Here is an 18,221-nt window from a genome sequence, read left to right on the forward strand (position 1 = left end):
TTCCAGACTAATTATACCCGCAATTAATGTTTATTTATTCAACATGAGGAGCAGAGCACTTCTTCCAGGAGCCTCAACTGTATTCAAATTAACCGTTTTTATTAGCACCTATTTTGTGCCAACAGTGTGCTCAAATGTAACAATGAATAAAACAATTTCTGCCTCCTTCCCTCAAAAATAAGAAACCTCAGTTTCTGAGGATGCTTTTTAGGTGGGAGAACACAGGGTGAACATTTTCTCTAGTCTCCTCTTTTGATTTGATCACACTAACTTTAGCACTAACCCCTCCACCAAATTAAGCTCATATGGAAGAACAACATTTCATCGTCTTCCCTTCCGGAACATTCACACGTGGTGTCTATAAATCAAGTGAATTCAAAACTGTTCACAAGAATAGCCTCCTGGTGCCACCATAGAGGAGAGCACTGACAGATCATTGCTTTTAAACTCGTTCCACATGATTGGGAGAGGGGGGTAAATGTGTTGTTTCCTGTGAGTCTTCCTTGGAATAATGCAGTTTTCTTTTAAGAAAACATGTCATGGCTTGACTCCTTCTGTGGATACCATTGCCCCCGCTTGTTTTTGAGATTTTTCTTCCTCTGGATACAATCTGGAAGGAGTCCAAGGAGATTTGCTGCAGCAGCGCTGTAGTTTGGATGCTGGGCAATTGTGTTCGCTGTGTGTCATGTGTGGGCTAACACATGGGTGCGGGTTTCCTTCCTGTCCAGGGCTGGAAGAGTTTTAAGGCAGGAAGCAAAAGACATCCTTTTTAAAACATCTTCTTAAATTATGGAATATGTGCCCAGAGTCCAATTTTTTCTTATGAGAACTTCGTCTAGCAAGTAAGAGTGGATTAAAAAATTCTTTTTTTAAAAAAAAATAAGATCTCCTAACCTCTCTGGGTCCCAAGTTTTCTCATTTATAATGTGAAAGAGTTGGACTGGGTGAGTTCTGAAGTCCTGTTCATCTCTCATATATTCTGATTTTTTATTTCCTGAATTTGCTATATTTAAACTCCAAGTAAAATAATTTCTTTCAACCTGTATCAGAATTAATTTTTGTTGTTTAGTTAGCAGATACAAGGAAGAATGCGTGTATACATGTGTGTTTGTATGTATGTGTGTGTGTGTGTGTGTGTGAGAAAGAGAGAGAAACTTAATCTATCAGGGCCCATCACTGCAACTTTTAGACTTAATATTTTTAACTCTATAACTCAAGTGAAAGAACAGAAGTAGTAGTAAAAAAAATAGCTTGTATAGAATTATAGGATAATTGCTCTAACAAGCAACCCTAAAATCTCAGTGGTTTAATGCAATAAAATAATTCAAATACAGTAAAATAAAACAAAAAAGTCTATTGCTTGTTCACAAGCCCATCTGGTCAATAAGGATAGGTAGAGAAATGGGAAGGTCGAGTCTGTTCTCCATATAGTCATTTAGGAACTCAGGGTCTTTCTGTCTTGGAACATTTTCATGTTCAACACATGGCTGCTAAAGTCGCTACAGAAAGGGAAAAGAAAGAAGAGGATTACCCACGGGAAATTTTTATGAGCCATAATTGGAACTGGCCCCTTTCTGTTGGCCAGAACTCAGCCCTATGGTTCCAACATAATTGCTGGAACAGGGGACTCAGAAATGTAGCCTCGCAGTGTGACCAGGCAGAAAAGGAAAACTATGAATCTTGGAATCCTCTGCCTTATCTGGTTTTAAGACCTGCTAGTGTTAGAGCTTAAGAGCCTGATGAAAGGGCCTTGCCCACCAATGCTTTTCCTACATACTTATCCTACCTCCTTTTCGTGCCATCCCTCCTACCCTCTCTCTCAACTCACACACCATTCCTTTCATCTAGACTCATCTTTACTCTCTCTTTTATTTTATACCACAAGGCAGGGAGAAAAAATGTGAATGTGGATGGGGAACCCCAAGATGATGGACTTTCGTGAGTAAGAGAAGTGGAAAGGATAGCTCACTGGAAAAGTGGCAGGAATTTCAGAAACAGAGTTGGGAGAGGCAGGAAGGAAGTCAGGAGAGACTGATTTGGGTTGGTTTGAGATGGGAATGGATTCTCCCAATAGGAGACAAATCCCGAGATGAAAAGTCCATATCTCCGTGTAGTAGAAGGTAATTCTTGAATGAAATTTTATGGGCCTATAATAAAATTTAGACTGAAGGTCCTCTGTCAAGTTTTTAACTGCATTGGAAAGACCAGCATCCACAATTAAGAGTAAGTTATTCCAGCTGCTGTATTTTTTAATGCTCACATAAAAATAACACACACATACACACATTCAATAATTTACAAATATATTGTCATAAAGAACATCCTTTATTTTCTGTCTTAAACACCTCCAGCATGGGGGAGGAAGCAAACATGTATCCATTTGTAAGCCCAGGATAACACACATTCAACAAACCTGCCCAGCAGTCAAAACTGTATCATTGCAGCAGGAAATCCCCAAATATTCTCCCCCAGGATGCTTCTGAAGCGTTGCAGAGTTTCCCATATTGTAGTATTCCTAATTTGTAATGTAGATCTCTGTGATAGGGATTCCCGTAACTCTCATGAAAGACACTCATTTGTCTTTTTGTCCAGTCATTAATTACCAAGAATTGATCTCCTGTCTCATTTGTTATGCTTAGATTAATAAAAACACTTTCTGGAAACAAGTTCCTAAGTTTGTAAGTGGCATTTCTCACACCTAAAATTCTTGCACTGGACAATTTAGTGGAGCCAACAGACACAAAAGTCTTGCCAAGAACAATTCTCATGAAGAGTTTCAAAGCAGTGAATCCTTGGAAGTCCAGAGCAAGCGACAGGACTTCACCTCCAAATATTAAACGGGATTAGATCCACCTATTCTGAAAGCCATATAAAGCAGCCACATAGTTGACACACTGTATTTCTTTTCCCCAGGGCTTTCCTGGAAAGGATGGCTCTTCTGGCCCTCCAGGACCGCCAGGGCCAATTGTAAGTATTTCCAGAAACTACTGGGATGTACTCGGCTTTAAGGCATTTCATTTCTTTTGAGACATTTTCTTTTGCCAGACCTCTCCCCTCAGTAGCCATCATCTCTTGGTACAGAGCTCTCCCTAAAACATCCTTTAAAAATAATATATCCGTATGGTTTGATCATTCTATCCCTGAGCCACTTTGCCATAAGATCACCGGCACTGATGTAGTTTTTGTTAGACACAGGGAAGGCTTGAATTTGAAAGAACTACACCTGGCTGATAGTGTGGAGACTTCTCAAAAAAAGTCTTCCCTACTTTTTTGGTACTTGGGAACAGGAATGAGCAATGAAGCCTGAAGTCTTGGTGTTGAGGACGAAGGAAGCTGTCACTGTGTGTGTTTGTGACCCCTTCTTGAGAGTTGGCTGTCTTCGATGAGAATGTGTGAGTACTCACCTTTGCTCCATTTTCTTGCCTCTCTATTAGGGCATTCCTGGAGCCCCCGGAGTCCCAGGGATCACAGGAAGCATGGGACCCCAAGGTGCCCTGGGACCACCTGTGAGTATGCAGCAGTAGCCAGTCAAGATGATTGCCCAGCCATCCCTCTGGTTTATTTACGTGTTTAAATTTACCAGCATCTCTGTTGGTTCCAAATGTTTATTCAGTATTGGACTCTGTGGGATTCCATAAAGGAAAACAGAGAAGCTCCTAGGATAAAGATCAACATCGGGCTGTGCATATGTTGTGGCTAAAGACAAATGGTCCTAACAGGGAATAATCAGCTATGCTTCTGCTTATGTATATTTCCATTGTTTGTTATTCTGTATTTGTCTAAGTAAACTCAGTGACAGCTTTATAGGGATTGGGAACAATAGCTATGTGTTAATTATGACTGTCTTCTGGGTAAAACTACAAAGCTTGAGAAATTCAAGGATTAATGAGGATGGGAATAGATTTTTCTTTTCTACATTCTACAAGAAAGACAGTATCTCCCATTAAAGCACACACTCACACATAAGCGGATAGTGGTGTAAATGAAAGCACAAAGCACTAATTACCTCGAATTTATATGCTTCTAATTTGTTAGGTTGGTGTTTACATGTGATCAATGGGAGGCGGTAGGATTCGGGAGTAACAAATGAGCACATCTGGGCCTGTTTCCTCATGTGTGAAATGAGGTAGTTGCATTATATGGCCTCTGAAGCCACATTTGGCATCTTCTGTTACTTGCAAGTTGTTCCTTCTAGGTTTAGGTATTAGGCAACATCCTGATATTATCTGTGATGTACTAAATCTGTATTCATAAAGTAAAGCAACTGAGATGTGCAAAGGTATATGCTACTGCGACCATGTTAAGAATTTGTGGAACAGTGAGACTGAAGGGTGAGAGTAGGAGAGGCTAATGCATTAGATTTCTGTCGCTGCTATAACAAGTTACTACTATCTCAGTGGCTTAACATGACACAAATTTCTTACTTTACAGTTCTGTAGGTCAGAAATCTGACACAGCTCTCACTGGGTTAAAATCAAGGTGTTGGCCTGTCCTTTCTGGAGGTTCTAGGGGAAAACTGATTTCTTTGTGTCTTCTAGCTTCTAAAAGCTGCCCACATTCCTTGGCTCATGGCCCACTCCCATCTTTAAAGCCAGCAATGTGTATCCCTCTGACCATTCCTCCGTTAGTCACATCTCCCTCTGAACACAACCCAAAAAGGTCCCCTACTTTCAAGGACCTATGTGATTACATTGGGCTACCCAGATAATCCTAGATCATCTGCCTAGATAACCTCAAGATCCTTAACTAAGTCACATTTGCAAAGTCCCTTTTGCCACCTTCTGTACTATAGTCATACGTTCTGGGGATTAGGGCATGAACACTTTGGGGAGCCTTTGTCTGCCTGTCACAGTGAACAAATCATAACAGAAACGATAATTCTCATTCAGAAAGACACCTCTCTCCTCTAGCTACCCAGACAGCCATGTTACTCTTTATTCTTGAAACTCATTTCAATAAAATTATTTCATCCTCAGAATCCTTTTCTAGGCTGTGATTCCCAAGATATATATGCAAGTGCAAAAACACACACAAGGGATAAACATAAAAAATGCCTCCAGATTTTAGCAAACACATCCTAATTTGCACACCCAAATAAATGCTCTCCTTAATAGTCACTTTACAAAGCTGTATACTCATTCCAACGGCATGATCATTGTTCAAAACAGTTTTAGGTCTCTCTTTTTCAAATCCAGCTAGTAATGTCACAGAAAAAAATGTGATTGCATTATCTTCACATATCTTTTTTTATCCAAAATGATGTTATCAAGTATGGTCATGCAAATGGAAACACCCACACCCACATGTGTCAACACATGCAAACACATGCACTCACACACACAGCCTTTCACTGCAAACTTGTCTTCATTTGATCCTAGGCTATTGGTCACCAGAAAAGAGATGTTAAAATTATCTTTGGGACAAGGGGTTCTGGTTAAACAAGTGTCAGACACAGTATATACTTAATATGTTTCTCAGAAAGTCATGAGAGATTTTAGGACAGCAAAGACTTTGAGGTATACTGAAGTAAAACAAGAAAAAACAACAACAACAGGTTTAATTTAGTTAGACAATAAAAAAATGCATTTGTGCATGAGGTAAGCTGCTTGTTCTTTTCACGCTCCCTGACGTCTCCTAGAACTAGTTGGACCCAAGCTGGGTTCATCCTGATCCAAGAGGGATGGGATGGGAAAAATGCTCTGAGGGCCTTGGGAAAATAAAATGGGGTTGTATAATGGTAGAACGAGGCACAGAATATATTAGGTAAGTAGAAACCCATCCTGCTTATCTACCTGACCTTTTGTAGCTCTGGAGTAAACTCTGAATATGGGGCATGCGGAACTACAATACACTTTTTCCTAGAAATAAAACACTTGTTAATAATGTTATCTTCGATTGTCATAAATCAACAGAAAAGGGCCCTTGTTGGAAGCATTTTTATCAGAGAGAGAAACCATTTGGTCTAGAGGCACTGGGTGGGGATACCACAGTGGGCTTTGGGTATCCTCCCAAAAGGCAGCTGTTCTCTGAACTGTCTAGCCCAGACTTTTCCCTGTGCTCTGGGACATGAGCAACCAGATGTCTGCTGGCTGCCAGACCGGCATGACTAGAAAAGCAGGCTGGCTGTCATGGTGTTGAGGCCTTGATTGATTTCCCATGGATGTCGGTCTAGGAAGGCAGGAGGGAGGGAGACCAAGAAAGACAGACTGCCCCATTGAAAATAGCAACGTGTTTCCTACAATCGGTACCAGGAACGCTTGCTTTCATGCACCCTGCTTTCAGCCACTGACTTCCCAGAGTGGAACGTACGTTGCTGCTGGTGCAGTCATAATTCCTATCTGAGGTTTAAGCATAGGCTCAAATATAGTGCCTCCCTGCAGGGGAGCAGAGAGTGATGAAGCTGTGGAAGTAGGGGCCATGTGCTTAGTTTGAAAGCAATACACGTAGATAGGTCCAGTGCTCCGTCATTTAAAGAGCATTGCATTAGAAGTCAGGGTATCTGCATTCTAGATGTGGCGCTGACATGACCTTCACTAGCTATGCAAGCCACATCACTTAAGTAATTTATCTAGCCTCTCAGCATGTCAGTTTCCTAATTCATTCATTTAAATATATTGACACAGTAGCCACGATATGTATGAAATACATGGAGGAGAGGGATTCTGAGAGGTGTGAAAGATGACCAAGATATTTTTCCACATTCATGGAAAATCTAGAGAGACCGATGTTTTTTATATAAGTAGGTATAATAAAAGGCAGAAAGTGGGAAATGCCTCAAGGGAAAGACAAGTAAGTTGCTATGAAAGTTCCATTGAGAGAGAGAGAGACAGAGATAGAGAGATGGAGAGAGAGACAGAGAGAGATAACCCCCGGAGCTGGGAGGGGCTGTTCTCCTGAAGGAGGCAGCATTTCAAAGCGCTCTTGAAAGACGGGTGTGATTTCCTTCCAACCCCAGACAGGAGGATGGCATCGTTTAGATGGGGATTGTGGTAAAACATGAAGCAAACACAGGGGGTCCCCTGTCTTTTGTACATTTCAATATTTTTCAACTCTTTCGCTTCATTGCCACTGTCACAATTTTATTTCAAGCCCTCTTCATTTCTCACCATGATTATCACAAGAAGCTCTACTGGGCCCCCTTGCCTCTGCTCTAGCCCTGGTTTGGTCCATTCCCCAGCTGTGAGGAGATCTTTCTAGTATAATTCTGATGTGTCATTCCCTGGCTTGAACCTCCTTAGTGGCTTTCTGCCACCAGAGGATGAGTTCCAAATATTCATCCAGGTATACGTGGCCCTTCATGATGGGCCCTTATTTCCCCTCCAACTTGATCTCCCATCATCCCTTTGCTTGGACTTGAGACACCCAATACTATATAAAGTTCTCCAAATATATGCCCTACTGTTTCACACTTTTTTGCCTTTGGGGGTGCTCTTCCATTTGTCTGGCCTGCTTTCTCTTCCTTTCTCCACCTGGTGAGTTCCTGACTATTCTGTCTTTAAAACTATGCATGTCCTGTGTGAAGGCACCGTCAACTCCTCAGGCTGAGATACTTCATTTCAATTGTGTCCATCTTGCCACTAAAATGATAATTCCTTGAAGGCAGAAATTTTATCATACTCATGTTTGTATCCCTAGATCCCAGCTCAGTATCATAGAGGGTACTTAATAAGTATTTGTTAAAAGAAAGAAAGAATAAAGTCATGTTTGCATTCTAGTTAGCCTGATGTTCAGGGTAGTATTAGATGATTATTCTTGTAGATTAGGGGTCAGACCATGCAAGACCTTTAGAGCTGAGCTCGGATGTTTTGATTTGGTTATCGGCCATCTTTAATATGTGGGACTTGCACCATGAGATTATCCCTCTTCCCTTCAGCACTAAATGTCTGTGAATCTATGAATGTAGCTACTGTATTTTCTTTTCTTTACATTTCAAGTGTTCCTGAAATTAAAGCAATATGTGCCACTTTTTCCTTCTGCATCTACAGAGAGTATGTGTTTTTCCGCAACGCATATTTTGGTGGAGTTGTGGCCCTTCACTTGCTCAGAAATTTTTATTTTGTTTTTGTTTTACTTTGCAAAAATCAAAGGAAAGATGTCAGAGAAGTTGGAATAAAAAATAGCTTCTTGCCATACAGATGTTTCACTAAATGCATCTTTCATTGAGACTGCCTCACAGTGTCGTATAGCTACTTAATAACAAGCATTGTGAGGCTGAGTTTGAGGAATTTGGGGCCCGATTAAATACATCCATCCCTATATAGCAGAAGTTACCAACAGCTGACGCTGTCCATTTGCCTTATCTCTCAGGTTTGCACTGTAATTTCTTTTTGTAAGTTTCAAACATTTCAAATAAGCCAATTTACTAAATGACAGCTAGACATAGAAATGTCTAAGAGTGTATTGGCTGAAAAGTAAAAATATTCAGGATAAAATTGATTTTAAGAAATGACTCAAGTTAAAACTTAATTCTGAATTACTAGATTTAGGTTTGGGGGATGTATGTTTGCTTCTGTATTATTATTTAATTAGGAAAAATATTATCTTCCCTGGAACAGGAGATGTTGGCTAGTGCATTTGCTGAGCAGTGTTCTCTTTCATGGCAACAGTGGAGTGTACTGGAGTGTGCACACATTCTGGAGCCTGGCTGATTGTTCTGGTCTCCTCTTGTCTACTTCTTTTTTTTTTAAGATTTGCCCTGAGTTAACATCTGTTGCCAATCTTTTTTTTGTCTTCCTCTTCTTCTTCTCCTCAAACCCCCGTACATAGTTATATATATTCTAGCTGTAGATCCTTCTAGTTCTGCTATGTGGGACGCCGCCTCAGCATGGCAGGATGAGTGGTCCATGTCCGCGCCCAGGGTCTGAACTGGCAAAACCCTGGGCCTCCGAAGCAGAGTGTGGAACTTAACCACTCGGCCACAGGGCCAGCCACCAGCTTTTCCACTTTTTTATGTGCAATGTTAGGCAAGTTATTTAACCTCTCAATGCATCACTTTCCTTATATGTAAAATGGAAATAATATCTCATGGGGTTGTTATAAAACATAAATGAGTTTATCTTATGAGTCTTATAAAAATTACGTGAGCTGATCTTATAAGGCTATTTTAAGGGTTAAATGAGTTAATACACCAAGAACAAAGTTTGGGACATGGTAAAAGCAGCTTAAGCATTAAACTGCTAGTATTTACAAACAGTTTCTTAATATATTAAAAATGTAGAATATTTACCTATTTTTGTTTGATGGTTTTTGTTTTTGTTTTGCATCTAATGCTTGAAAAACTGATTCCATTAGGAATTTATTTGATGGTAGCATAAGTAGCTCTTCTCTCCAGTTAGACCTACCAGTGGACATTACTGTGTCCTTGGGACTTGGCCATTTGTAGAGCCTAAGAAATGAGGGAATAGGGCACAGCTGGAACATTTATTTCCAAAAGAGAGTTGCTTTGTAAATCGTCCTCTTGCAAAAAGTTTAATAATGGAAGTTGGATACTTTTCAACAGAATAAACTTTTTCTAATGATCTAGAAGCCCACTGCCTGAGTATGTCTTAAATATTTTTCTTCTATTTTTCAAGCAAGGCAGTTAAAATGAAGTGCAAATTGGCTTGTCATCCAGACGAAGTGAAATTCAAGTATTCATTCATTCGGTTAACACATGTCTTTTGAGCGCCCGCCATGTCCCAGGTGTAGTCTTAGGAAGTAGGGATACAAAAGTGCACAAGCTGGACGCAGACTGCCTTATGGAACTGACATGCCCAGAGAGGTCACAAACAGTGTGGACCTGCTTTCTTTGTAGAGGTTGAGATTCTTCCTTGGCAAACCTAGCTTTTGTGTTTTTCTTCCATTTCTGTCCCTTATGCTGCCTAGCTCCAAATAATGACTATGTCATGAGATGCGAGCTTGTTAACCTCCTACAGGACCCCAGAGACCATTTAATTTAATGGCCTCATGTTACAAAGAAACTCAGAGTTTAAGTGCTTTGCAGATCCCATGTTTTAAATATATTTTTCCCAAAATATTAGTATGAAAATTTTCAAATGCACACAAAATTGAAAGAATTTTAGAGTGAATACCCATATACCCAAGACTAAGATTCTACCATTGTGTGTGTATTTTTTCAAAAAATTCTCTTGGGCTCAGTTGATTACTGATCTCATTTGCAATTTTGGAAAATTATCTTACAGCACCCTAAAGGGGGGTGGATTTATACTTCTTGTTGAAGTCAGTAAACAACTATATTTTCTTTTCATTTTATTAATAAAACAAAAGGAAACTCAAGATCAGAGGAAGTCGACAACAGCCCAAGATTTATAATAAATATTTCAGTTTAATGTTGGACTTAGTTGAATATTTGAGCAACTCTTTCATGCAAGAACCTGGCTAGGTGTTTTTGAAAATATAAAGGAATATATGGTCGCCATTATTAGAGATCTTACCATCTGCACAGAGAGAAAAGAAATCCATGCATTGACCTGTAGTTAAATAGATATGACAATAAAAATTCAGTGTCAAATAACTGATACTCAAACTAAATACTCTAGTAGAATATTCCTACTGTTGATACTTAATTAAGATTTAGGCTTAATCCTTTTTCTCACATTTCAAATATTTTCATAAACTGAGTAGACCAGACCTATGGGAATAAGAAATTGTAACATTGAGGAGTAGGAGACAGGAAGGTTGGGGCTAAAGTGCCGAAGACTTTAAATTTGAGGACTTTGACTTTGTCACATGGATGTCTAAGAATTGCTGAGTGATTTTGAACAGAGGAAGAGCTGCTATCAATCAACAGTCACTGCACTGTCTAGGTTGTATGGGAAGTATCAGGGGAAGATGGGACTAGTGGTTGTGTGGAGAATGAACTGGAAGGGGGGTCTTTAGTTAGGGAAGTCAGTTAGAAGGAAGTTTACAAATGTCTTGGTGCAAGAAGGTAAGGGTAGCACCTGAGTGATGGAATAGCAGAGACAGATACAAGAGGGATTGCAAAGCAGAAAAAACAAACAACAAAAATGTGTGTGTGTGTGTGTGTGTGTGTTGAATACACATGCAAGAGACAAGGGAAGAGATGAGAAAACGTAGAACCAGTGGTGGGCTCGAGCTGGCTTGTACCTATTCAGGGAAGTCAATTATGTGCTTCTCTTCCCTTCTCAACTCCATCTTCAGATATAGTGCATTTGTAGCTTGAAATCAGCTATGGTAGAAGTATTTATGTCTCCAAAATCCGCGAACAATACAAGTCAAGGCATTTTACCTTTCCAGAAAACCAGTTTACCCACACACCATTGGATGAACCCAGAATTTTGAGTTTAGGTGACTGTTCACTGAGTAGAGATTTTGGAGAAGATACTGAGTTTGGTTTGGAACTTGTTGAGACTGTAGTAACAGGGGGGAGCAGTCTGACAACGTGGCAAATTCCATCTATGAAGCCCACTCATTATCCTTTTGGTAGAGACTATAAAAGTGTCGTTCAATGAACCTATTACACTGCCTCAGAGTTGAAAAAAAAGATGAAATCCTTCTGAAGACACATGTTTTGCATTACAAGTGTAATTTCATTGCAGAAACACTGAAAACACCATTGTTTTTTCAGTGAAGTTTTTTTTTTACGGTAATAGTAAAGTTTCTTATGGGGCGGAGCATAGTTAAGCCACAAGATAAAATATAATCCAGCTGAGAATTCATGTTAATATGAGCTCCTGTGATCAGGGAGAAAGAAGCGTGTGCTGTTATGCTGGATGGAAAGCAGAAGGAGGCTGATGGGATTTCGCAAGTCTCATCTCTTACTTGAACTCTTAGGTTGGAAGATCTTTTCCCTCCTTTGAGAGATATTCTTTAAAAACTTGAAACAATTTAGCTATTCAACAGAGATTTGTGAAATAAATCATGAGGCATCAGTAGAGTGCAATGCATAGAGTGGTGTTCAGTGTGGAAAGATGGGAATGACCTGTTCAGTGACAGTCTGTTACAAAGCAGTATTACCGCATGATCCCAATTTTGTATTGAAACATACTGTGTCTATGCAATAAAGGCTGGAGGAGTAAAATGTTGAAGAGAGCTATTTCTGCTTGGTGGGATTACAGGTTGCTGTTTGTTTCTTCCTGTTATCTATGTATTTTTTTGCTGCAGAATTACTAGTGCTAAGAAAAACGTCTTAATAAAATAAGAAAAGATGCACTATCATTATGCTTGGCTGAGTGCAGTGTTACAAGTAAGCTGACAATTTCAACATTTTACAGGGTGTCCCCGGAGCAAAGGGAGAGCGAGGAGAACGAGTAAGTATCCTCTGGCTCCGTTTCCCAGCCGCAGCTGGTTGCACACCTTTCATTGTATAAGCCTGATAAAGGATGGCCATTTACTACCATGATTATTCATTGCTCTTATAGGATTCCTTTTCTCCTCCGTCTCCTCGACTCATCTGACCATGAGCACATTTTCAAGCAGAAAACACCCTGTGGGCTAGAAGTCAGGAGAGCTGGTTACTAGTTACAGATCCATTACCATCCAGCTAGATGACCTTAGGCCCATTTCTTTAAGGGTAAAACGGACAGTATAAAGCTCATCTAACTCACAAAGTGGACTTGATGAAGAAATTATATAATGGATGTAAAAAGGCTTCAGAAACCTAAAGGCTATCTACAAATGCCAAGTAGTAAAATGGGGTTCATGTTTTTCCAATACTGGCACCCTGGAAGACAATGGCAGGCATAGAATCAAAGAACTGGCCAGGAAACTTAAACCATTTTATTCTAGGGGCCTTCTCTCTCCTTTGAGAAATTGTGCAGCTGCTAATATAATTGTGCTGTCGCTATAGCAGAAACAGCAGCGACCTTGGGCTCATCCAATTACCTCTGTAAAACCTTGGGCAATGTGTTTAACTCCGTTCATCTATAAAATGAGTTTAGCATCTTTTCTCCGAGCTGTTATTAGTATTAAATAAGCCACTGCTTGAGAAAGCCCTGCATTTTATAAACTCTAAAGAGCTATAAATGAGGCATTAAGTGTATATGGGTTTGTTTCAAAACTATTAAATTGTTTAGAATCTAGGACCAGAAATGCTTTCTTGAGCTTTTTAATTTAATAAAGGCTCTCAGGAACCTTGTACCATGAGAGTCAAATTACTTACTCCTTCTCTGTATGCACCGTGGTGGTGAGTTCTACCTATTGCTAGGAGCCAAAGAACCCAGGTTGGAACAATGGGTCAAGTCAGATCTCCTTTTGGAAGCGTTGCCATGTGGCTGGGCTTGCGGTGAGAGTCAGGACCATGCTTTTTTCTTATCCAGGGTGACCTTCAGTCTCAAGCTATGGTGAGAGCAGTGGCACGTCAGGTGTGCGAACAGCTCATCCAAAGTAAGTGGATTATAGTTACAGATGTTTTCTATTTCTCGTCCAAATGGGAATTTGCCTTTCCCATAAGTGTAACAACTAAGGAAGACACCTCTAAACCTTTATCTTGGTGCAGACACAAGCTTTACAGATGGCTATCACTAACCCATCTAATGAGATTGTTACAGATGACACTAAAGTTCTACATCGATAGCACAGAGGCCAAATTCCTCCATGTCATTTGTCCAAGAACTCCCTGTTTGCCCATAGATTTAACTTGACTGCCAAGATCAAATCTTCTATTTCTTCTTCATCTCTCCAAATAGAATTTTTTTTCTCAAGTACTCAGCGCTTGAAAGCTGCCAGACTTTGAGGCATCAGAAGCTGCCTTCAAACAGATGATTCATGGTGTGGATTTCTATTAACTCACTAGATTTGAATCAATACTTCTTCCTTATCCATTTCTTTTGGGTAAATTTAGGTCCTTTCCTTTATTCTTTAAGATTTATGCCAAAAAATGCACACGCACGCGCACACAGGCATAGGCTTCATGTGACATTTGATATGATACATGGGCTTCATGCCAAAAGTTACACTGGAATACGCTTCATGTGACACCTGTCCCATTTCTTCATTTTAAACTTGATCTTTCCCACAGCCCAGTCTTTCAATGGCTGATTCCTGCTCATTCACCTACATACCCACCCATTTTGCACACATCCCCTCGGTCCGCTGGCTATATATCTTGTCTCAGTAATCTAACCAGGGGGTTACCAGTTTTACTTCTCTTTGCCAGTAATGTGTTCAGTTCCAGGAAAGTCTGAGACCACCTAGAGATGAAATGTTCCTCTCAAACCCAGCCAGCTCTGGCCCAGCTCTGCCGTCAAGCTCTGTACCCCCAAAACACCCTCCACTTCCAGGGCTGACGTTACCTGAGTGGCTGTCTTAACAGCTTTGGGAGGGGGGGGTCGTGTTTATTTTAACCCAGGGAAGTTTTGAGAGTCTGGCAAGTACCCATGAAGGCCCTATTGCCTGGGGCCAGAATTCCGTCTGTAGTAGATAAACCCAGAGAAAGGCGTGGAATAAAGGTCTGCATAGGCTTGGGAGGGTGTCCATTAAGACAAAAATCTCAGGGCAAACTGAATGCAAAGCCACCATCTCAGACATAGTAGGAATGCTCCCTCTATTTTAACTTCATTTAAGCTTACGTTATATGCCCAAAGCAAATGTATGTGTGTTACAGAATTTACCAGTTAAATGAAACTGTTCAGGTTTAATGCCAAAGTAGGATCTTTAAAAAATTTTTTTAAGATATGCATTTTTTTTTGGTGAGAAAGCTTGGCCCTGAGCTAACATCTGTTGCCAATCTTCCTCTTTTTTTTTCTCCCCAAAGCCCCAGTACGTAGTTGTATATCCTAGTTGTAAGTTCTTCTAGTTTTTCTATGTGGGATGCCACCACAGCATGGCTTGATGAGCGGTGTGTAAGTCTGTGCCCAGGATCCTAATCAGTGAACCCCAGGTCCCTGGAGCGGAGTGTGCAAACTTAACCACTATGTTACTGGGCTGACCCCAAAAATAGGATGTTTAAAAACACAAGTTATAAAGGAGAAATTGAACGTTAGTCACTCCTGTAGTAGAATATGTCCAAAACTAACCCGTATCTCAGATTATTTTGTAGGTTTCTCATTTCAAATATACAATGTAAATGAACAGGTAATTATTTTAAGGAAACCCATGGGTTAAATCCTAATATGCTCGCTGACCACATTTCACAAGAGTTGCTATCTTATTCCACTGTAGAATAAAAACCATATATAAATATACAATTATTTAAAACATGCCCTAAAAATTGAGAGTTCAAAATGGAGTTTTTCCCATCAGGAATTCTCAGATTCTTATGAATGACTTCTAGGAAGTGGAAGCCAGCAGGGGATTATACAGGAAAGCTGAAACAGGTCTGTGAAATAGGGAGGCCCTGCCTGTCCTTGCAGTTGTGAGCGAAAGAAACAGGAGAGATCGAATGCAACTTTATGAGCAAAACCCAAGCTCCCTAGCAGCCATATTTCTGGCCCCTCACCCATCTTCCCACAAACTATTCAGGTTTCTCAGGGCTTTTCATTTCATCCTTAGGCTCCACTTCAGACTTGATTTATCAGTCAGCATATAATTTCTCACATGCTCAATTATGTCAGTCCAGGGCTGATCAAAAGAATTATGGTAGGAAGGGTTATTTGGGAAACCGCGAGGCCAAAGTGATGACAGCTAGAGAAGTGATGAAAGATATCTTCCTTGTCAAAGGAAGAAGCTGAAAAGGCAGATGCAGAAATGCCTGACCGCCCCCTAGACAATTACGGGTAGGCCTACCGATGGCCCCTGGGTCAGGAAGCTAATCCTAGTTACTGTCATTGTTCTATGCTTAAGAACACACTGAATATATTTTAGAAATAACCCTTCTAAAAATGGTTACTCTCCTTTATTAGGTTTGAATATTTGAAAAGAGATAAATAATAGTCATCTAGAAAACCCACCTGTGGGAAAATCCCATCTCCTGATGATGCTGGAAAGATGAGGCATTATGGTACCAAGTACTTGATCAGTCTATGCTTCTAGTTATTCAAATACATGCTTCCAGGCATAACTGAGTTAAGGGATTATGGGAGAGAAAGCCAGATTTTTTAAAAAATAAACCTAATGGAATAAAGAAAAAAAAAAATAAAACTGGTGGAAGTTTCTGCAGCTGGGACCCAAGTAAAGGTTCCTGCAAAAAGGCTTGGCAAGGAAGAGATGAGTTGAAACAGAGCACTTGTCTGGGGATTTGTGAGCAAGAGGGTGGAGCAGGCTTTGTGGGTTGGAAACAAAGACAAATCACTTGGGGAGAAATTGCTGGAGAAAAAGGGCAGCTGGATGAGGGTTTAGGGGTCAGACAAATGTTGGGGGTGAAGATAAAATTTATGTCTTCTGCTCAATGATGTTTACTGAGATGCTGACGTGAGCTGCGGAATTCCAAATACATGAGATGCGACTGAATACAATCCAGCTGTTAATATCATCCGAAGTAAAATGCAAAACGTTTTGAGTTGGAAATCAACATATTTCAGAGGGGTGTGCTTTTCCCTTTGGTCGGTGCCTCACAGAATTGTTCGGAGCCGTGACCAATAATACCTCCAGTCCTGCCTTTCTTTGGGTGACAGCTCCTTGAATGCTATCTTTGTCCTTTGTGTCTCAGGTCACATGGCCAGTTTCACAGCCATCCTCAACCAGATTCCCAGCCACTCTTCATCTATCCGGACCATCCAAGGGCCTCCTGGGGAGCCTGGGAGACCAGGCTCACCTGGGACCCCTGGTGAACAGGGACCACCAGGGACCCCAGGCTTCCCAGGAAGTGCAGGGGTGCCAGGGACCCCAGGAGAACGAGGTAAGCTGGACCACTCCCCTCACTGAGTGCAATGAAGCAGAGTGTAACAGCGGTGCTTATACAATGACAAAGCCCAAAATAATAGACTTAAATTAATTCTACCCATCTATTCTTCAGCTTCTTGTTTATTTATCCTGAAGATTGACAAAATTGAGTAATCTACAAAGTATTTATCAAGAGCCACATCTACTTGTATGAAAAAGGAGGATCAGAACTCCCAACTCACCCCTAAGAGGCTTTTGAGTTAATGAGAGAAAGCTGTCCCCTCTAGATGGAGGAATTAAGAAAAGGTGCCCCTCCCAGATAGAAGAATTATAAAATGATATCCCCCTCTGGACAGATGTAGCATCACACATATATCATGGCAAATAGAGAGCTCACTATCTAGGTGGGTGTGGTGCTTTTATTGTGCAGTGCCCATACTGGGCAACAGTCAGTGGCAACCCTGAGGTGACTCATGAGTCATATCGACATGTGATTCACATATGCCTGTATAGACTATGCAAACCCTAAACTTCAAATTAAATACTGTTTGTGTCTCATCTTCCTAGAATATGAAGCAGCAATTTATTTAATAGTTTCATGGGTCAATGTTTTGTCTTTCCTACTAAAAGTTTCTTTAAAAATAGAGATCCTACTTAGCTTTTCTTCTGCCCTTTGCAGGTCTTATCAGTACTGTATAATACCACAATAAGACTCTTTTGATTGAATTTCACCCAATTCTGTAATTGATCAAGATCACCCACTCCAGGAGTAGATCAATGAGATGTGGGAAACTGAAATTACCTATTAACCACAAAGAAAGTGACAAAAAGAGACAACTGATAAAAGTATTTTCTAAGACACAATTTTATAGGATGTAGATCTGAAGAGAAGCTAGCCATTACGTATCTGCTCTGTGAGTCATGTTACTTTTGTGAGATAGGTAGGATATATTCCTTTTATCAGATTTTGGGATGCAAAATGCAGTTTACAGAGATCGTATTTCACGTTCATTCCTGATCCTTGCCAACAGGCCATGTGTGTTTCTGCCTCTGCACTTATATACACATTGTTCTCCCTCCTTTGGAAGTGTCCTTTCCTTTCCCCTTCTTATGTGTGTCTTATTCTTGGTTCAAGGCTCAGCTTAACCTCTGTCTCATGCATGAAGTTTTTGCTGATTGCCCCAGACCACAGATTTCTCCACCCCTTGAACCCCTGATGCACTGACAGTCTCCCCCGCCAATTTTAGCAATCATCAGGTGTTAGTTAACAGCTAGATTGCCAACAGCAGAGATCAGCTTTGAATTGCTTCGCACATCATAGGTCCTCCCTAGATAATTGTTGCTTTGAGACTCAGTTCTGGTTTTCTTTCTGAAACTTTTTCCAGAGCCAGGGTACTAAATCAGCAGACATAAGAAGGGCATAATTCTCTCGCAGCACACCAAAGATCTGGCAGCCAGGAAGGTGCTCACCTCTGTCAGCAGGGCACCCACTGATGGTGTCG

The 18,221-nt window shown here is 40.6% G+C and overlaps 1 protein-coding gene across 2 annotated transcripts in view; it reads left to right on the forward strand.

Moving 5' to 3' along the window:
* Nucleotides 1–18,221, forward strand: part of COL14A1 (collagen type XIV alpha 1 chain) — a 218,905-nt gene that overhangs the window by 178,919 nt on the left and 21,765 nt on the right. For both annotated transcript variants that reach the window (XM_014855292.3, XM_014855291.3), the window contains exons 41-45: nt 2,914–2,967; nt 3,435–3,506; nt 12,234–12,269; nt 13,278–13,344; nt 16,547–16,735. In XM_014855292.3, coding sequence (XP_014710778.1) covers nt 2,914–2,967; nt 3,435–3,506; nt 12,234–12,269; nt 13,278–13,344; nt 16,547–16,735 — 418 coding nt within the window. The remainder of the gene's footprint in view (nt 1–2,913; nt 2,968–3,434; nt 3,507–12,233; nt 12,270–13,277; nt 13,345–16,546; nt 16,736–18,221) is intronic.

Source organism: Equus asinus, chromosome 12, assembly GCF_041296235.1.
Source record: "Equus asinus isolate D_3611 breed Donkey chromosome 12, EquAss-T2T_v2, whole genome shotgun sequence".
Classification (NCBI taxonomy): domain Eukaryota; kingdom Metazoa; phylum Chordata; class Mammalia; order Perissodactyla; family Equidae; genus Equus; species Equus asinus.